The sequence below is a fragment of the Hemiscyllium ocellatum genome, chromosome 21 (assembly GCF_020745735.1).
Source record: "Hemiscyllium ocellatum isolate sHemOce1 chromosome 21, sHemOce1.pat.X.cur, whole genome shotgun sequence".
In the NCBI taxonomy this organism is placed as follows: domain Eukaryota; kingdom Metazoa; phylum Chordata; class Chondrichthyes; order Orectolobiformes; family Hemiscylliidae; genus Hemiscyllium; species Hemiscyllium ocellatum.
In genome coordinates this window covers 41298513-41320811 of record NC_083421.1, presented here as the reverse complement: position 1 = coordinate 41320811, position 22299 = coordinate 41298513, and the positions used below count along the sequence as shown (strand labels likewise).

The window sequence follows — 22299 nt, the reverse complement described above, 5'->3', positions numbered from 1 at the left end:
TAGATTGAATATTGCAATATATTTCATTGAAAATGAAAAAGCACCAGGAGTGTAAGTTATAGTGCTTGATGATTTAGTTTTCAAAAGATCCTTCTGCAGAGGACTGGAATCTTTTTCAAAGTTGCCAATAAATGGACAAAGCCACATACCCACATCACAAAATAATTTGGCACAAACTGGCATTCTTACTCAAAGTGGAAATATCCCATAGAGGTCAGTGGCCAGATCTGAGACAAATGATTGGACATTTCCTTTGTATCAAACAGTGATACCTCTCATCTGGGAAGGCATGACATTTCAGTGCTTGGGGTTTCACGTAGTGTCTGATTCCCAACGAACATCAGCTGCTTCAGCAATAACCTTCCCCTCCATCAAAGGTTGGAAGTTTGGATGTTTGTATTAATGATTGCATAATGAGTGTGTACGGCAAGACCTGAGCAACTTCCAGACTTGGGTTGAAGACTATAAGCAACATTCTTGCCATACAAAATACCAGGCGATGATTACCTCAATCAAGAAAACATTAAAACATTCACCTTGACATTCAATGGTTTCCATTACTGATTCCTATATCAACATATTGGCAAATACCATTGACCAGAAGCTGACTGGACCATTCATATAAATACTGTTGTGACAAAGGTTGGTCAGATGCTGGGAATTCTGCAATGACTAACTAATTTCCTGTGTCCCATATGGTGATCCACTATGAGTCACAAGCGCGGAATGTAATTGAACACTTTTCACTTATCTGAATGAGTGCAACTCTAGCATCAAGAAGCTTGACAGAATCCAGAGCAAAGTAGCACACTGGACTGGTACCCAAACAAGCTTCAACATTCATTGATGCGTAGCAGCAGTTGCGTATGCTATCAACAAGGTGCATTGCAGCAACTCACTCAGGTTCCTTAACAATGACCTCCAAACCAGTGACCATTTCAATCCAGAAAGACAAGGGCAGTAGACACATGGTAACATCACCATCTTTAAACTCTTCTCCAAGCCACCCACCATTCCATCACCATTACTGGATCTGAAACCTGAAACTCCTTCCCTAACAACACCGGGGACTGCAATGGTTCAAGAATGCAACTCCCCACCACCTCCTCAGGGGAATAAGAGATAACAAATAAATGCTGGCCCAGCCAATGAAGTCCACATCCCACACTGGAGAAACTCATCAGGTCTGACAATATCTGTCAATAGACAATAGATAATAGGTGCAGGAGTAGGCCATTCTGCCCTTTGATCCTGCACCACCATTCAATATGATGATGGCTGATCATCCTTAATCAGTATCCTGTTCCTGCCTCATCTCCATAACCCTTGATTCCACTATCCTTGAGAGCTCTATCCAACTCTTTCTTAAATAAATCCAGAGACTGGGCCTCCACTGCCCTCTGGGGCAGAGCATTCCACACACTCACCACTCTCTGGGTGAAGAAGTTTCTCCTCATCTCTGTCCTAAATGGTCTCACCAGGGCCCTGTACAGCTGCAGAAGAACCTCTTCGCTTCTATATTCAATCCCTCTTGTAATAAAGGCCAGCATGTTATTAGCCTTCTTCACTAACTGCTGTACCTTCATGCTTACCTTCATTGACTGGTGCACAAGAACATCTAGATCTCTTTGTACTGCCCCTTTAGGTTCCATTTTGATTCCATTTAGGTAGTAATCTGCCTTCCTGAGAGAAACAGTTAATGATTCATGCCAAGTTAAAATGCTGCTTGAAAAGGCCAAAGAAAAGTCAGATTTGAATCAAAATATGGACACATATTTGTGATCCCGGAAATTAAAAAATCCAACATGTAGTAATTCTAATGACATTTGCTGTTTACGAATTAATATTGTCATCTCACCTAATTTCACCCACTTTTGCTTCATTGTGAGGATTCAGGTTTTATTTTTGTGAGAAATAATTGTTGAATAGAAAGCAAGCCAGTCAATAAAAGAGAAAAGACCAATCGATGAATTACTCCTGATGTAATGCGGTTAACGAGTATAAAATTAGCTGAATAAAGCAGACGAATGCATCACCAGAAAGATGGTTGGTTTCAACAAACCAACAAGCTTTAAACAAGGTTAGCACACTTCAATTAAAACATAATCACTGGATCAGATTAAGAAGATCTGCAAGGATTTCCTGAGTGAACCAAAGGGAATTTTACTACTAACCCCAAAAGAAAGAGATAAATACGATATCTAACACACCCTGAAACACACATATAAAGTTAACAAAAGGGAGAAGATCTCATCCAATAGAAAGATGAAGAAAATGCAGTTTAAAGATGTCCTTCTAGCCCTTGCCTGGTTGGAATTAGAGTTGAAACAATGCTATTTGTTTGATGTCTTGTATACACAGTAGTAGCGATCTTTGTAAAATCCTTCAGTTCTCAATGTCGAGATGTTTCTCTTAACTGATTTATTTTTGGTGCTGGCTTCTAAGATGATTATAAAGAAATGGAGAGAGACAGCCTTTTATCTTTGCTGTTATCAATCCATTTTCTTTATCTCTGTCTATGGTTATGCCTAGTAACTACTGAAACATGTTTCATTTGTGTATTCCTGAGATTGGGTTTATTGTCTTTCCAAGTTGGATAGTTCCAAGCAAGCTTTCATGCCCAACACATGCAACTTATCATCAAAGTGTAAATTAAAACAGGAAATGTGAGTTTTTGAATCCCTCACTCATTTGATTAATTTCAATGTCATTTTAGAAAATGCTAATTTCAATTCAGTTGATTCATTAATCCTTCACTTTGCTTTAATTTGTGATCACATTATTATTGCAGCAATTTTAGGTCCATGTTTCTTCTTCTTTAAAACAACATTTATCTATGAATGTCTCAGGTATTAAAGTCAATGATGCAAGTTGGAGATTGATAGGCCATGTTTTAATACTATCATCAGAATATGAACTTTCAAAATGCTTCGATCAAGTATCACGTAACAGAAATTGGAAGCATGTAATAACAAAGGTCTAGTGACGTGATTAATAGACATGGGACAGAGAATAGTGGTAAAATGTTTTTCTGACTGAAAAAAAATTCACTGAAGTCCTCCAGTATCACTACTTGGACCACTGTTTTTCTTCTGATATGTCAATGACGTGGATGTCAGGTACAACTTTCAAGTTTGTTGATGATACTTGATAACAAATTTCACAAGGGCATAGAATGAAGAAATGGTTAGAAAAATGGTAGATGTATGGCATTAAGTGTGAAGATGCTACTTTCATGACAATGGATCATAACTTCTCGACATATCAAACCTTTAAATACAAACAAGTACTTACTGAAGAAATCCTTGTGTGGATTACATTGAGTCCTGAGAAGAAGCGTGGAAAGTTCTACCTGAAGAATGTGAACAAAATCTCAGGTAGAAACACTTCTAACACTTTTAAAATTGAATTATAATGTCCATTTGCCACAGAGAAGACAAGAGACTGAATACTCTTCTCAGTGGGTGTGATGATGCTGCCTCTTTAACAAGGCTTTGTTGTCCTTGCTTTTATTTCAAGAAGGGTCATAAAGGCAGATGTTACGATATGTCTGGAAATATCTACTTGGAAACAATGGCAAAGGAATGGACAGTTCTCCCAGTTCAGGTGTTTTTTCTAGTTTGGTTTTGTTTTTAGCTGGGGATCTAGAGAAGCAGCTATAGTAAAAAGATGTTCCATGCTTCAGCAAATGAACCCTGGCTGACTTCTCTCTGAAATTTTTCCTGCCTGTAAGAACCTGTGTTTGAATTTACCTTTTACCACGGGGTGTATTTATGTGATGTTGCAGGATTTGGAACAGTTTCGTTAAATCATGATATTGTGACGCTTGGGTTATCAAATAAGTTGTTATGCTAAATTCTGTTTTCTTTGATTCATGTTTCATCTGTAATGTTTACATAAATTCTGTTTTGTTGAAAGCTGAAAGGTTTAACCAGCTGCATCATGCATGGAATATCAACCCTACATCTGCCTAAAATAAATTTTAAAAATAGGGTCTAAGCTAACTTCTTAAAACATTTTGAGAGAGTCTGACCTGATCCATAATAATTGTCTCAGACTGTGGACAGGATGTGACTTCCAAAACAATCTGTTCTGGACAAAGTACATGTTTAGGTTTTACAGTTCCAGGAATATGCACAGAAAATGTCACAGAGAAATAAAAGATTGATTCATACATTATTTTTTAAATTATGGGTCACCTCTCGTTTCTAATCTCGTTTCTAATGTTTTAGTCATAATAAATTCATTCTTTCTTTAACGCAACAAAATCTGGCCGAGTTGGCTCCTGCTAAAGAATAAATATATTTGAACTGGGAGAAAGTATCCACAAGGGATCCTTTTCAAATTAACCTTGAATGAGGTTGAATGGGGGTCAGTTTGTCCCTCTTTCCCGAGGGGCTGAATCATTTGAAAGTATCTCATCTAGTGAATTGAGAATTCTGTTTGGAGACCTGACATGACACTATTTAGAATACTTTGAATAGTTCTGTTTTAATAGTTCAAGAGCAGAGGGATGCGGGCATTTTTACACATAAGTGTGTAAACGTTTCCAGCCAAGATGATAAAGCAGATAGGGCAACAGATGGAAATAATTGGATTTGTAAATAAGCTTTTGAATTTTTCTGCTGTAGAAACAGTGGGAATGTGAAGGATCAACACAGATTACAAAAAAAGGTGAGGTGATGGCCAATGCTATAATTGCTGGATTGCTTACCCAGAAACCCAGATAATGTTCTGGGGACCCGGGTTCGAATCCCGCCATGACAGATGGTAGAGTTGAAATCAATAAATGGAATTAGGAATCTAGTGGTGACTATGAATCCATTGCCAATTGTCAGGATAATCCATCTGATGCACTACTTAGGGAAGGAAACTGCCGTCCTTGCCTACATATGACTCCAGACCCATAGCAGTGTGGTTGACTCTTTACTGCTCTCTGGGTAATTAGGCTGGGCAACAAATGCTGACCTAGTCAGTGACATCTGCATCCTGTGAAAAAAAAACTCGAGTGATAATGGGAATAAAACTACTTTTTTCATTATCTGTCTTCTGCTGGCAGATAAGTCTAAAAGCCTTGTTCAAACATGAATTACTTTGCATATTTGGTGGCTGATGTATCTGGAATATACCTGTTGGTGAAAGATTTGAAAGAAGGGAGGAATCAGATTCCACTAGATAATTTTCATTTGGATAATGTTCGAATTAAATTAATATATACGGTAACAGACACGAACCTGGGGCGAGGAACTAAATTGGGCAATTCTTTCAAAGCATTGAAATAGTCATGATTGGCAAAATGACCCCCTTCTGTACTAGAAGGTTTCCTATGGCTGGGGAGAATGACCTTTGATGGGGTAGATGTCTCTAGCAAGGGGAGGGGTGGAAAGAAGCACGGTTGCTCTTCCTCACTATAAGGCGTGCTGTATTGGCCTTCTCCTCAAAGCTGCCCCAGGAGACCTGATAGCCATTGGAAAACCTGATAGCCTCATTGAAACATGTAAGCTGCCAACCTGCCTTTTAGAAATGGATTGGCTGCCATTTTGTTTTGCGCTGTCTTCATTAAGCCTTGGAGGAGGATGGACGAGGGGCAGGTTTGAGATTTAAAGAACAAAATTACCCACTGATCTGACGAGACAACCATTTTTGGATATTCAAATCCACACTAGGATTGTATCCATGCCCTCATAATCATCAACTCAGAGAAGAGAATAGTGTTCAGCCACAACTGACACTCGTCCTGCTTTGCTTGCACCTCAATAAATAGGAGAATGGCTGATCTAAAATAGGATAACGAGGACTCACCAAACAGTCTTCATTATAAAGTGATTCCTGCGCAAAAGACCTTACTCAATTCTTACAGCATCATTGGCCCTGTCTTACATTTTCAATCTAACAGAAAGGCAGCTTCTATTTCAAATGCTTTCAGGTACCTGAACTATATGGAACCTGAAAGCAAGTGGCTAAATGCATAATGATAAAAACAGTGCAAACTTCCATAAGGCTTCTCCCAAAGAGAAAAAGTTATACCTGGTTATTATGTGCTAGCAACATTATCCACAATGAGAAGATTTTTATTTTTGTTTTTGAAATTAATGTAAACAGTGATTTGATAACATGCTAATGATTTCGGTATATTATATTTGCAACTGCACAACAATCTGGCAAAATCTTCATCAATAATGAACAGCTTTAGATCACAATTTGCCCAAACTCCCATTGCTCATTAGCCAGGACCCTGTTTCAAAGAAATTAGGAATGATAAGAATGATACTAATGCATAAATATAAATTATCTCTGTGTATATGTGCATCTAATCAGGATGAAAACTGTGAAACAAAAATTTAAATGGGCTTATTTACTAGGTTTTCTGCATCATCTTCACTTACATAATATAGCTGAAGTCCCACATTATCTGAATTAAATAATGGGATTAGCATGGGTGGCTCACCTCAAAGGGAAATTCCAGGCAAACATTTAGAAGGAATTTCTGCAGAAAGTGATGGATTAAACTGAAGAATTGCAACACTTCAAGTGAAGTGGCTTTATGTTAAAAGAATGCTGACTTTCTTTGTGAAGGTTTCTAATAGTCTTAATATAGATTAGATTAGATTACTTACAGTGTGGAAACAGGCCCCTCATCCCAACAAGCCCACACCGACCCTTCGAAGAGCAACCCACCCAGACCCATTCCCCAAATTTATCCCTTCACCTAACACTGCAGGCAATTTAGCATTTCACCTAACCTGCACATTTTTGGACTGTGGGAGGAAACTGGAGCACCCAGAGGAAACCCACACAGACAGGGGGAAGAATGTGCAAACTCCACACAGACAGTTGCCTGAGGCAGGAATTGAAACTGGTCTCTGGCGCTGTGAGGCAGCAGTGCTAACCACTGTGCCATCGTGCCACCCCTATACTAGCCATTGCCATTGCATATGGGGAGTTAAAATCATGTCTAAAAAAAATTGATCTTAATCTGTCAAGGAACACAATGAGATATTCCAATTTTAGTGTCAAATAAAGAATTCATATTTCCATACCACCTTTCACATCTCAGTAAGACCAAAGCAATCATATGTAATAGGAACAGGAATCGAACATTTGACCCCTTGACCTGAGGTTCATAGCTGATCTGACATTCCTCATGTCCACTTTCCTGTCCTTTCCCTGAATCCCTCGATTCCCTTACTGATTAAGACTCGATCTCAGTCTTAAGTATACATAAGAATTCTGCCCCTCCAGCTCTCTGTGTCAAGGAGATCCAAAGACTCTCGACCCTCTAGAGAAGAAATTCCTCCTCATTTCAGTCTTAAATTTCCACTCCTTTCTTCTGAGACCATGCCCTCTGGTCCAGAGACTTTGCCGTGATGGGAAACATCTCTCAGCATTTACCCAGTCAAGCTCCTTAAGAATCCTACTTGTCTCATTGAGATCATCTCTCATTCTTCTTAACTCCAGTAAGTAGAGCTCTGAACTTTTTCATCTTTGTTTGTAAGACAACCCATCTAGGAATCACTCTAGTGAACCTTCTCTGAACTGCCTCCAATCAAATATTATCTTAAATAAGGGGACCAAATTGTTCACAGTACCTCAGATATGGCCTCACCACCACCTTTGTACAGTTGCAGTAAGACTCCCCCACTTTTATAATCCAAGCCCCTTGAAATAAGGGCCAGCATTCCATTAGCCTTCATTGCATAAAGATTTGTAGCTCGGGTGCCGATTGTCATGGTTGTGGGTATGTTCTGGGAAGTTGATTTGCAGACGTTTTGTCCCCTGTCTAGGTGACATCTCCAGTGCTTTGGAACCTCCTGTGAAACGCCGCTATTCTGTGTCTTCTGGAATTTATTTGGTTCATTTTCTGCTGCTTCCGGTTGCCAGTTCCGATTGTTCGTTGTAGTGGTCGGTATATTGGGTCTAGGTCAGTGTGCTTGTTGATGAAGTAAACACAATTTAGTTAAACAAGATAGTTAAAATACAAAGAAAAGAAAGAGGAATTTAGAGTAGATTAGATTACTTACAGTGTGGAAACAGGCTCTTCGGCCCAACAAGTCGACTCCGACCCGCCAAAGCGCAACCCACCCAGACCTATTCCCCTGCCCCTAACATTAGCATGGCCAATTCACCTAACCTGACATTTTTGGACTGTAGGAGGAAACTAGAGCACCCAGAGGAAACCCACGCAGACACGGGGAGAACGTGCAAACTCCACACAGTCAGTCACCTGAGGCAGGAATTGAACCCAGGTCTCTGGCACTATGACGCAGCAGTGCTAACCACTATGCTACTGTGCCGCCCAGTAACTTAGCCATTGGAGACTTAACTGAATAATAGATACAGTACCTCTTTCTAATTAACTGTTCCAATATAGTACCATCCCATAAACACACCCCTTGGCAAAAAGGCAAATTCAGACCAGATTCTCCAATCCAGGAAAAAAAAGAGAAATTTCCAATGAAATTGGTTGCTGGGAATCATTCACTGAAGCTTCCAACTCTTCTGAGAACCCAAACAGCTTCTGACAGCTAAAGCTAAAAAGAACTGGAAAGCCTGGTCTGTGAGAGCTGGCCATACTCATTTCAGATTGTTCAAACGAAAACCCAAGGTGCCATTAGCTGTTTTGTTAAACTGTCTTCAGTAGCTTTTTCAGCATCTCTGCCTTTTAACCTCTCTTCAAAAAAGACCCAGGACAACATAACCTTTTAAAGTGATAGAATTGTCACACTGATTATGACTACATTTCTCTTTTCTCCCCTCTGTTGAGTGGCTCCCTGACTTGGTCAGTTTGCTCGTCCCTTCTACAGCCCCACTTTCATCCACATAGAGAGCAAGAATCTCAAATCTGTTAGACAATCTCAAGGGCTCAGGCTCCTTCACTACTACCTGCTGGATCCCTCTACCTGCCTCACTCATAGTCACAACCTGCTGTCACTGACCACTGATCGACTTTGAGGTACTTAAACAAAGGGATGTTATTGTCTCCTGAAACACAGCATCCAGTTAACTCTTCCTCACCCTGATGTGTTTCATCAGTGGTAAGAAAAATAATAAACTATAGGAGACAAGTGTGAGAGAGAGGAGTGTGAGGGGTTAAGATGGTAGATTTACAAATGGAAAGTTGGGAGGCTCAAGTGGAACATAAAATCCAGCAGGTCAAATAGTCCATTTCTGTGCTGTGTATCTTATCTAATTAAATCTCAGTAGATGGGCTGTTCAGACTTGTTGCTGCTATATCTTATTTAAACCTCAACAAAAAAAGTATTAGGTGTCTTTATCAAACAAATACTTTCAATTTTCCCACACCTCACTGAGGGCTGTTATATAAAATAGGACTGCAGAAACACAGAACTCTTCACAGGGTATAGATTAGATTACTTACAGTGTGGAAACAGGCCCTTCGGCCCAACAAGTCCACACCGACCCACCACCCACCCATACATTTACCCCTTACCTAACACTACGGGCAATTTAGCATGGCCAATTCACCTGACCTGCACATCTTTGGACATGGGAGGAAACCGGAGCACCCAGAGTAAACCCACGTGGAGAACGTGCAAACTCCACACAGTCAGTCGCCTGAGGCGAGAATTGAACCCAGGTCTCTAGTGCCGTGAGGCAGAAAATGATTTTTCTCACATCTCATTTGCTATTCTTGTAAGTCACTTTAAATCTGAGCGCTTTCAATCTCAATCCATTTATAATTGAGACAAGATTCTCCTGATCTATACTATCCAAGCTTCTCGTGATTTTGAAAACTTAGAGACATAACGTCACGTAGCACAGTCATATCCCCTTTGGCCCACCATGTCTATCTTGACCAAGAAACATCAAACTACACTAATCTCATTTATCTGCATCTGGTCCATAGCCTATGGCATTTTGAGTGCTCATCGAAATGCTTCTTAAATGTTGTGAGAGTACACGCACCTTCGCCACCCTCTCAGGCAGCACATCCCACATTTCTACCACCCTCTGGGTGAAACAGAGTCTTCTCAGATTTCCTCAAAACCATTTACTCCTCACCTTAACCTTGTGCCCCGGGGTCTTAGACCAGTCTGCCATGGAAAAAAGATTCTCACAATCTACTATTCTATGCCATCATAATTTTGTGTAACAATCCCCTTCAGCCTCCTGTGCTCCAGGAAAAAAAACAAACCCAGCCTGTCTAGTCTCTCCTCATAACTGAGGTTTTCCAACCCAGGCAACATCCTGGTGAATCTCCTCTACACCCTCTGCAGTTCAATCACATTCTTCTGACAAGATCTGCACACAATATTCCATCTGCCGCTGAACCAATGTATTATAATCTTTCATCCTATCTGCCAAAGATATTTTGTGGCCTCTCTTTGCCTTCCTAATTTCTTTTTGAGACAATTCCATACACTGTCTAAGCTTGTGTAGGTAATTTCTTTTCGTATTTAAATCTCCAAAATCTGGATAACTTAACATTTAGCTTGTGATTCCAATCAACTGAAAATGTTAGAAAATGCACTTAAGATGCTGACAAAATCGGAAGCTCCTGCTTCCAGTAAATTATACACAACCAGTACTCACATCCGAAATCGACCAAAGCTCCAACCAGCCCTGTTGACTTTATAATTACAGGGAGGGAGAACATACCTGCAGACTAACATTGCATTTCATTGCACCTTTTTATACAAAAGCCATTAGTTATATTCGAAATTATATGTGTTAGCCTTTGGTAGTTTACCTATTGAATAGATCACTTACATCAAGTGTTTGTGCACTTGTGGTGCAGTGGCAATAGGTCTTTCTTTGATCCAGGGGGTCCCGGTTCAAATACCACCTGCTCCAGCGGTGGGTAATAAAAGCTCTGAACAGCCTGATTGGAAAACAGTTTTTTAGTCATTGAGATTCGGATCTGCACCAGTCTCCACCCATCTAGGATTACGATGGTACTCCTGCTGGAGACTGTCTTTTAAGTTCATGTCATGTCGCAAGGCTGCAGCAACCACTACTGAAGGAGTTACCTCGCCTGCAATTTACTGGTTCATTTCTGGCAGAAGTTTCCACAATCTTCCTGTAACAACTTTTCTCAGAGGAGTTTATCACTTGACAAATATAATTTCCTCAGAATCCGAAGTTGATTGGTGTGCTAGCAGTTCCTGTTTAAAACTTTGAAGCAGAGGACTTGTTTTGTGCAATGGAAGGTAAAGAGCTTAGTATCTAGTTTGTCATTCCCACCCACCCCGTTGTTTTATGCATTCAGAAGAAATCTATTTTAATCCTGAACAGTTTAAGTTGCATGTCTGTACTTTTCATCCAACAGCTGCCAGGATTATCTTTCTTCTCGTACTGCTTTGTTTCCTGAAGATGACAGTCACTACTGCCAGTAAGTTTTTAAAAAAACAATATGTATCAGTCTGTGTCCGCCTCATATTCCGCCAAACAAATGGATATCTGCTTAAGCTGAGGCATCTTGGCTTCCCTGTGTGTGTGTGTGTGTTTTAGTGAAAACTTTTATATAATAACCGAAGTAATGAAGAACTAAACGGCGTGAGTAAACCATTGGCTGAAATAAACCACATGGCGGCGTGAAGTGAAGAGACGTTTAGGAAGCTGAAGGGGGTTAAGCTGCAAGATGAGAGAGATTGCTGTGACAGCTGCTTTTATTTGACTGTTTCGTGAACATTGTGGAATTGTTTCATTCTGTTGAGATTAGTTTTTCTTTTGTTTTCTGAATGATAAAGTTGGCACTGTGGTATTCTAATTTAGTCAGGATTTGTGATGTCTCTCTATCTTCCACTGTTCAGAGGACATCTTCATAAAGAGTTCCCAAAAGGGATGAGGCAAACAATTACCATCATATTGGCTCCTGGTTAAATAGCATCTGCATTTAACAATTCGCAGCCTCATCCTTCCTCAGCTTCTCTTGCCCTTTATCCTTGCCAGATATCTGCACTCCGCTGATCCATTGAGAATTCCAATTTTAATTGCTCTGGGACCGAAACCTCCAGAATCCTCTCCCCAAACCTGCCTACCTCGCTATATTTCTGATCTTGAAGATACTTCTTCAGACTAAATGCTCTTGGTCATCTGACCTACTATCTTCTGGTGTGGTTTGGTGACAAATGTTTTATAGTGCTCTTTTCAGATGCTTTAGGATTTTTTTTGCATTTAACGAGCTATATAAATACAAGTTGTTATTCATTCAAATTAAAGTAAAACACTAGCTGGAAATCTGAAATAAAGTCAACTGTACTTGAGAAACTCAGCAGATCTGGCAGCATCTGTGAAGAAAGAAATAGAGTTAATGTTTCAAGTGCAATGTGACCTTATTATCATAGAATCCCCACAGCCCAGCAAGAGGCCATTCAGCCCACCAAATCTGCATCAACCCTCCGAAGAACATCCCATCAAGGCCCATGCCCAAAAGATTCCCATTACCCGTCACTGGTTTTTACCATGACCCATCCGCCTAACCACATCTTTAGACTGTAGGAGGAAGCCAGAGCACCCAAAGGAAACCCACACAGACACGAGGAGAATGTGCAAACTCCACACTGCCAGTTGTCGCCTCAGGCTGGAATCAAACCCAGGTCCCTGGCGTTATGAAGCAGCAGTGCTAACCATTGAGCCACCATGAATTCTTCAGGCCTTGAGAAGAGTCATACTGGACTCAAAATGTTAACTCTGTTTCTCTCTGCACAGATGCTGCCAGATCTGTTTTTATGGTTGTTGATATCGCTGTACTCATAGATTTCTGTGATCTGGGAGTTGTAAAACATTACACCTAATTTCAGTCAATTGAAGACATTGAGCCAAGTGTTACAATAATACCAAACTAGTGAATATTCCCTGCACCCTTCCAGTCTAGGAGCCACAAAGGATTCTGTCTCATTGACATGCAGTTGGTGTTCGACAATGGCAAATCCTTACCTTGGTAAATGTCTGTTATCTTGTCAACAGCCACAACACCCTCATCCTGAGATAGTCTGCTATATCCACCCCACTGCATGTTACCAGAGGATTTGCAGCTTGACTACTTGGAAAGAAGGGATTTTCCAATATACGTGAAAAGAAAGGCGTCTGCAGTCACACAACTTGAAGCTTGCTGTTCATGGCAGAGATCAGGATGAGGGTGATGATATTTGAGACGAGCTATAAAGCAGGACTAAGTTTGACAGGAATTTGGCACTGATTCCTCCAGTGGGTTTAGGCAGTGCAGGTTCAGTTTTGTTTCCTGTGGTTATGGGCCCTGTTATCCTGCAAGAGAGAGGCAAGAATATCAGTGAGTATTGTGCCTGCCATGGCTGAATAGGATGAATTTAGTCACTCATGCTGCTGGGCCCCCTGATCAATATGTGCAGCACTGTACTCATGCAGTCGTGTGGTATAATCATTCAAATGAGGAAGGTGGACCAAGTTTGCGTCCTGTTTTGCTGAATGAGACTGAGAATGGCCTAATCTTGAATTCTGACCCCACGCCCAAAACAGGAGGAATATAGTTTTAAGCTTGAGTTATTTATTGGGTTATAGATAAATAAATTCCTAACATTTTTAAGTCTATTAAGTTTATCTTTAGTTATAATCAGTTGCTGTTCTGTTACTTTGGTTTAAAAAAAACATGAATCAGCTATGAGTCTTGAGAAAGATTCAGATTAAGATTTAATGATCATATAAATGTTCATTTAGATGATGATGATAATACCAAAGATTTACCTTTGCTTCTAAGTATTATCTGCAGTTGTTCAGTAGACCTTCAATTCCAGATGCTGGAATCTTTCCTAGAAATACTGATAAGTTTTCAGCACATGTCATCGATGTGTGTTCAACATTGAAAAAAAACTTAGGTAGAATGAATATTTCTAGTTAGAGCACATGGGAATGCATGGGGTTTTGATGTTGAATTTTAAACTTCTGTCTCAACACATCATTTGACATCTTCAGTTACAATTTTAAGTGGTGGCATTCCAAGCAGTTAAAATATTTTCTATTACTGGACCCAAATACCTAATTCTGTTACCAGTGAGCAATGCAGTGAGTTGATATCACCTGATAGGTGAATCAAGGCAAAACAAATGTTGATCTGCACAATAATGACCTCAGTGTTAACGATGGAGGGGGCAGGCTGTTCGACCTCTTCTCCCTAGTATTATTAATAAAAGTGCTGAAGTAAATTAGTTGGTCTCTGAGTTCTGGTTTTCTTGTCTGGACAAGTGTTGTACAGCATTACAAGAAGGTGCAAGTTTTAAATTCCATCAGCTGCTTAGTCCCTTTACTTCAACTTTTTAAAATTCACTGCTAGTCATTGCGTGACTGAATAATTGTTAAAACAAATTGGAGTTCTGGCAGCAAACTGGGGAGTTTAAAGGGGACAGCTCCAGTTGCTGATGATTCACGTTACAATGTGTCTTTGATTGCTTTGAACATATTTGTTACTTACATATGTAAATCATAAGCCAACTGGCTGAATTAAGTACTGAAATGGCAAGTGACAAATAGAAGGGTATTTGGGTGATGGTTTCAGCATTTGTAATAGCTTGTGACATCTAAAATTTTTAAGATTTTGGTTTCATACAATTAATGATTTTGCCATTCTTAGCACTATCATTTATTGATGGTCATAGAGTTACAGAGTTATACAACGTGGATACAGACCCTTCAGTCCAACTCATCCATAAAATCAGATCTCCTAAACTGATCTAATTCTATTTGCCAGCATTTGGCCCATATCCCTCTTAAACCCCTTCCTATTCATATACCCATCCAGATGCCCTTCAAATGTTGAAACAACCCTCCTCCCACAATTCCTCTGGCAGTTTGTTCCATACATGTACCACCTTCTACGTGAAAAGATTGCCCCTCAGGTCCCCTTTAAATGTTTCCCCTCTCACCTTAAACCAATTCCATCTTGTTTTGGACTTGCCCACCCTGGGAACCAGACCTTGGCTATTCATCCTATCCATGCCCCTCATGATTTTGTAAACCTCTATAATGTCACTCCTCAGCCTTGAATGCTCCAGGAGAAAAAGCCCTGGTCTATTCAGCCTCTCCCTATAACTCAAACCCTCCAGTCTTGGCAACATCCTTGTAAATCTTATCTGCACCATCTCAAGTTTAACATGTTTCCTGTAGCAGGGCAACCAGATTTGATTGCAGTATTTTAATACCAATGTCCTGCACAGCCACAACATGTCCCAACTACATGCTCAATGCACTGACCAATGAAGGCAATGTAGGAGAAAGTGAGGACTGCAGATGCTGGAGTACCAGAGTTGAAAAATGTGGTGCTGGAAAAACACAGCAGGCCAGGCAGCATCCAAGGAGCAGGAAAATCGATGATTCGGGCATAAGCCCTTCTTCAGGAAGGCAATGCACCAAATGCCACCTTTACTATCCTATCTACCTGCGACTTCACTTTCAAGAAGTTATGCACCTGCATCCCTATGTCTGAAGGTGATCTGTAAGAGATGGTGTTGAGTTTGTGCTTCGTGTGGACAAGATAATAGTGGTGTGAATTGTACCTAAACGTGTGCCAAGTTGTAAATGTGTTTTTTTTATTTCCTTCAGTTAATTTCCACTGAACTTGTTTGCATGATGCCAGAATAACAAAATCATGGAACTGTTATGATACCCAAGGAGGCGACTTGGCACATTGTCTCTGACTGAGCATTACATCTTTGTGCCAATCTCCTGCCCTTTCCCTTCCATCTAATGAGCTCAGGTCTTTTGATTGAATCTGTCTCCACCACACTGAAGTCCAGACACTAACTATTCACTGTGTGAAGAAGTTATTTTTCTCACTTCAGATTTGCTTCTTTTGCAATTAACTCTGTGCCCTTTTGTCCTGTATCCTACAAGTGGGAACAGTCTGGACCCGTCTACTCTGTCCAAACTCCTCATAATTTTGAAAATTTCAATCATATACCCTCCGCTTTTCCCTCTCAAAGGAAAACAATCCCAACATCTCCAATTCATCCCCAGTATTGAAGTTTCTCATCCCGGGAACCATTATTGGTAACCTCTTCTGCACTCTTCTGTGTTCATATCCTTCCTAAAATGCCCAGACAATAAATACACAGTTCTCCAAAGAATCATAGCGTCCTTACAATGTGGAAGCAGGCCATTTGGCCTAACGAGTCCACACCAATCCTCCAAAGAGCATCCCAACCAGACTAACCCATAGTGTCAAGGGATGGGTAGTTGTGTGTATTAGTTATGGAGAGTGCAGGGTTCAAGGAGAGGGTAAAGGGTGGGGTGAGTGGGACACTCTTCGGAGGGTTGGTGTGGACTTAATGGGCCAAATGACCTGCTTCCACACTGAAGAGATCCTAACATCTAAATCTATGATGATTCAATCCACCTACCCTATCTCTGTGCATTTCCCACGGCTAATTCACCTCGCACAGCCAATCCACCTAATTTGCATGTCTTTGGACTGTGGGAGGACACCAGAGTACCCTGAGGAAATCCATGCAAATACCTGAAGATAATATCTAGTGGTATTATTGCTAGATTGTTAATTCATAGATACAGGTAATGTTCTGGGAACCTGGTTCAAATCCTGCCATAGCAGATGAAGGGCTTAGAATTCAATTTTTTCTAAAACCTGGAATTAAGAGTCTAATGATGACCATGTATCCATTTCTGATTGTCAGGGAAAAAAACCATCTGGTTCACTATTGTCCTTTAGCAAAAGAAGCTGCTGTCCTTACCTGGCCTGGCCTACATGTGACTCCAGACCCACAGCAATGTGGTTGAGTCTTAACTGCCCTCTGGGCAATTAAGGATGGGCAATAACTGCTGCCGAGCCTGAGACACCCACATCTCGTGAAACAAATATAAAAAGAAATGTGCAAACGCCACACAGTCAGTTGCCTGAGGGTAGAATTGAACCCAGGTCCCTGCTGCTGTGATACAACAGTGCTGAGCCACGATGCTGCTCCAGCTGGAGTTTAATTTCCATCTAGTACAGGATAGGGATAATGGCCTTGCTTTTGTACTCTGTCCCTGTTAATAAAAAAACAGGATATTCTATGCCTTATTACTTGCTCTCCAGCTTTGCTATATCTTTAATGATTTACGCGCACACACACACACACACTCCAGTCTCTCTGCTTCTGCACACCTGTTAGAGTGGTATCCTTTATTTTATCATTTATTTCCATTTTCTTCCTATCAAAATGTATCACCTCACAATTCTTTTCATAATACTTTATCTGTCAACTGTTTAGTCACTTCACCAACTTACCAATGTCCTTTTGAAGTTCCACACTGTCATCGCATTTTCCAATACTTCAAATTCTGAAAACTTTGAAATTGTTCTCTGTACAACAAGGTCTGTGTCATTAATATATATTAGGAAAAACTAGGGTTCCCACAGTGATCACTGAGGAGCTCCATTACACACCTTCCCTCATCTAAAACATATCTATTAACCATTGCAGCCTGTTTCCAATCAGTTGGTTACTTTTGTATTCACATTACATCAGACCCTTCTGTTCCATGAACAGTGACATTACTCACAAGTCTGTTGTGTGGCAGTCTATCAAATATCTTTTGAAAGTGCATGCGCACCACATCAACAGCATTGTCCTTATGATATAAATGGACTGCTTTATATATTTTTAAAATCCATTTATTTTAATTTTTGTGTGTTGGATTTTACGTTGGTGACATAAGTTTTCTCAGTGTGTCTGAAAGTAGTATTTAACTGAAAATATTTCTGAAGGCGTGGTAATTTTTAAAAATAGACTGTACTAGCTACTTAGGATATTTTAGAATTTAACAGGTTAGACCATTGTGTGTTAAGATCTGTGAAAAACTTTTAGTTGGCTTCTTTTTAAATTGTGAGTAACACCAGGAATTTAACTTGATTCTGTGAATCTCTTGGGTGGCAATGGTTGTACAGAGGAGTGTTCTTGAGAAAACATGATAAGAGTAGAGGAAGGAGTTAGTAAAAGTTTCAAACTACCAGATGTATTTCTCATTTCACATAAAATCCCTACAGTGTAGAAACAGGCCATTTGGCCCAACAAGTCCACACTGACCCTCCAAACAGTAACCCAGACCCCACTTCCTTACTCCATCATTCCACGTGGCCCCTGACTAATGCACCTAGCTTACACATCCCTGTACACTGTGGGCAATTTAGCATGGCCAATTCACCTAACCTGCAAACTTTGAATGGTGGGAGGAAACCCACACAGACACTGGGAGAATGTGCAAACCCCACACAGACAGTCACCCAAAACTGGATTTGAACCCAAGTCCTTGGTGCTGTGAGGCAGTAGTGCTAACCACTGAGTCACCCTTTGAAAATATGTTAGCTTTGAAAATGTTACTTGAAGCTAAGTACATTTGAATTCAGGTGTATGATAGCTTCAGGAAGAAGATATTAGTATATCACATTAGTTAAGATTGTTGAAATGTTAGGAAAAAATATTTTTCTCTGGTGTGAGTGCCGTAGAAAAGGTGTATTTAGGTACTTCACAAGGGAATAGTTTTGGAACTTATAAAGGAGTGTTTTGCGATTAATGGTATATTTACAGTGTGTTTAAAATTCTTTGAATTTGTGTTATAAGTAAGTGGTTGGTTTATTTTTTATCATCATTTCTTTTGGTGATTAAACTTCCATTTTATTGTTAGTACAACATTGTTTATGTTTCAGTGAGAGACCAACTTGTTAAAATAAAACAAAATACGATCTATCAATCCAGGTTTCAGCCTGGGATCTGACTTATCTGATAAAATATCGGCTAGAATCAAAATATCTTCATCAATCCTATTCATTTACTGTTCAAAAAACTCAGAGTTAGCTAAACATGATTTTCCCTCAAGAAATCCATACTGATTCTCATTCAATCCACACTTATCCAGGTGACTATTAATTCTATCAATTATTATTTGCAAAAGTTTCCCCATCACTGAAGTTAAACTGGCAGGTCTGAAATTGCTGGGTTTATTCTTAAACGGTTTTCCAAACAAGGGCATAAGCTTTGCAATTCTCCAGCCTCTGGTAACACCCTTGACTGAAGGAAGACTGAAAAATTATGGCCAGGGTCCTTTCAATTTCTATCCTCACTACCTTCAATGTCCTTGGATGATTGTCATCTGGTGCTTCAGCCATGCTTCCTGCTTCCAAGAGTAAATCCCCTTTTCAGTCTCTAATTGATGCTACTCTTTTGATTAGCTTGTCAACCGTCCATTTTGTGCAAAAGTTGCTGATCTTTTGGCTCACTAGAATTGTTAGTAACTCTGTTTGGATTGAGAAACTAAATAATTGCTTACACAAAACTATCTATGCTTGTTTCCTAACTCAGTTAAGTGTTGTTCACCTGAAAATACTGATGTGATTGTCAGACTTAAAATTTTAAAGCATTCACTTGGTTGGCTTGGTCACTTTGTTTTTGTTTAACTTAAAGTGGAGGACCTACATATTTTGCCTCTTACCCTTTTGGAATGAGGCATGAACATTTCTGTCAGCTGTTTGCTTGTTCTTATCATTGTATCAGCTTTTATTTTTCTTTAAATTATTATTTCATGGATTGTGGGAATTAGTGGCAAAGCCAATATTAGTTGCCCATCCTTAATTGCCCTTGAACCATGAGGATAATTCGGAAAGCAGTTAAGAATCAACCAAGTTCTGCAGTCACATGTAAGCTAGTCAGGAAATCCCCAAAAGACATTAGGGAGCAGCATGGGTTTTTACAACACTTGATGATGGCCTAGTGGCCATTATCATTGAGTCTACATTTGCAAATTTATTCGTTTAACTTTAATTCTACCAAATGCCATGGTGAGATTTGCAGTTTTGTTCCCAGAATATTAGCCTGGGCCACTGGAATATTACCCAAGTGATGTTGCCACGATATCACCATTTCACCCATTAATGAAATATGACCTGTCTTCATTCTACCTGAAGCAACAATCTCCTCTTTGTCTGTTAAGTTTTCTTAAAGGTTTTACCAATAATTTTCATGAACGTTATGTATCCAACCTATTTGATCCATTGTTAAAGGCAGGTTTTAAGCTTCATTTATATTTTTGTATTTAGAGTTTTAAGATGAGGATATATGGTTGTTTTTCATTTCAGAGAGTTCTTGTAGATTTGGTTATGAAGAGTCTGCAAATCTGTTGTTTACATGCATTTTATTGAGGCGTGTTTTGAAGAGCTGGGGGTTAGTTCAGTGCACTAAATTGTAGAGGGTGAAAAAGGGGCTGTTGCCTAGCAACAGGCATCCAGTAACAAAGAGATTGATTTATGGTTTGTTCTATCAGTCTGCATTTGGGCGTAAAAGAGTGGAGATGGGAGTTTAAGCTTTCCAGTCAGATTTCTGGCAGGAAAACTGCTGGAGACTGAGTTTAAAGGATTGATGTGTTTACTCTGAGGTTAAATAATAGCAAGTTTAATTTGCAAAATGTTTTAGGTGCCTTTGGGGAGAGATACCACCCAAAGAAAACTAACATGCAGTGAACGCACAGAAATCCACTGAAAGGTAACTGGATACAGGTGTGCCAGCCTCAATGAGGAGCCTTAGTGTGGAGACAGTAGTGAGGTTTGCTGAGGTTTATGTGCTTCTGGGATTTAAAACAACATTGAAATTCACAATTATTTCTGATGTTGGTATTGAGGTTTGGTGTAATAAAGTTTTTTTAAAAATCACACAACACCAGGTTATAGTCCAACAGGTTTCTTTGGAAACACTATCCCAGTCCAACACCGGCACTTCCAAGTCATGGTGTAATATAGTTCAGGTTTTTCCCTTGTTTTAATAAATGTTTAATTTTATGTGTTAACGGTACATTGGTAGCTTCTGTGGGTGTGTTCGGTAACTGACCTCCACTGTGAGAAAAAATGTTAGGATCTGTTGAAGAAAACTCTCAGACTCGGACCTCGCGAACTGATTAATTATTACACAATATATCATGGGGAATTCATTGTCCTAACTGTGCCTCGGTGTTATTCCAAAGTACATCAGGATACTACAGGATTATATAGGGAAAACAGCTCGGAGCTGACCGTTAATTCCACAGTTTGGCATGCTTACAAGTTGGTACTAAATTAGAGGTCAGTCATTAAGTTCAAAACTAAAGCACTATTATGCATTCCATAAGTAGACAGATCAAGTGATATCACCATCTCCTCTAGTTACACAGATTGCTAATACTAAGCAGAGATATCCCTAATTGGCTGAATGACCGTGAAGAGGCAATAATTAGAGAAGGAAGGGGGACTAATTGGAAAGTCTGAGTCGGCTTGACTGGTTCTGCAGCCTGTGCTGATCATTCAGTAAAGGGAGGAGTCACTATCTTGATAAGGAAGATAAGGACAACCTTTCACATTACCTCATAGTAAGGAATGCACAGCCAGCAAAGTTCTGGCTGGGGACACAAAACGGAACTCTCGGCCGAATCAGGAAAATGGCTTCCAGGCAAATAGTGTTAACTTTTCCCCAACAGGATCTAATAACCAGGTTTTGCTTTGAGATCTCATTTGCCGGGTATTAACATCAACTAGGATCATAACAAAATAGGGTTTCATCCAAAGTCAAAATACTTTGAATTTAAGTGGGATTTGGAGATCAATTTTTTTAAAAATGGAGATACTAGAATAGGAACAGGAGAGTTGTGTGAAATACATTATATGTGTTGGAATTTTGTTTTATTAGATTAGATTACTTACAGTGTGAAAACAGGCCCTTCAGCCCAACCCAACCCACCAAAGTGCAACCCACCCAGACCCATTCCCCTACACCTAAACTACAGGCAACTTAGCATGGCCAATTCATCTAACCTGCACATTTTTGGATTGTGTGAGGAAACCCAAGGAATTTGTGGGCGGCACGGTGGCATAGTGGGCGGCACGGTGGCACAGTGGTTAGCACTGCTGCCTCACAGCGCCTGAGACCCGGGTTCAATTCCCGACTCAGGTGACTGACTGTGTGGAGTTTGCACGTTCTCCCCGTGTCTGCGTGGGTTTCCTCCGGGTGCTCCGGTTTCCTCCCACAGTCCAAAGATGTGCGGGTCAGGTGAATTGGCCATGCTAAATTGCCCGTAGTGTTAGGTAAGGGGTAAATGTAGGGGTATGGGTGGGTTTCGCTTCGGCGGGTCGGTGTGGACTTGTTGGGCCGAAGGGCCTGTTTCCACACTGTAAGTCTAATCTAAGTCTAATCTAATGTGCAAACTCCACACAGAGAGTCACCTGAGGCAGGAATTGAACCTGGGTCTCTGGTGCTGTGAGGTAGCAGTGCTAACCACTGTGCCACCGTGGCTTTGACCATTACTAGGAATAGAGCATTTAAAAGTGTTTTTTTAAAAAAAAAACTTTGACTC

General features: G+C 40.1%; 1 protein-coding gene across 2 annotated transcripts in view; it reads left to right on the top strand.

Annotated features, from left to right (window-relative positions):
- The first annotated feature begins 10929 nt into the window (after window positions 1-10929).
- The window catches only part of LOC132825836 (prostaglandin G/H synthase 1-like), a 105794-nt gene continuing 94424 nt past the window's right edge, over window positions 10930-22299 (top strand). The window contains exons 1-2 of one of the 2 annotated variants that reach the window (XM_060841369.1): window positions 10930-11171; window positions 11291-11353. In XM_060841369.1, coding sequence (XP_060697352.1) covers window positions 11165-11171; window positions 11291-11353 — 70 coding nt within the window. In that variant the 5' untranslated portion in view covers window positions 10930-11164. The remainder of the gene's footprint in view (window positions 11172-11290; window positions 11354-22299) is intronic. The other variant, XM_060841370.1, reaches the window with a different exon arrangement.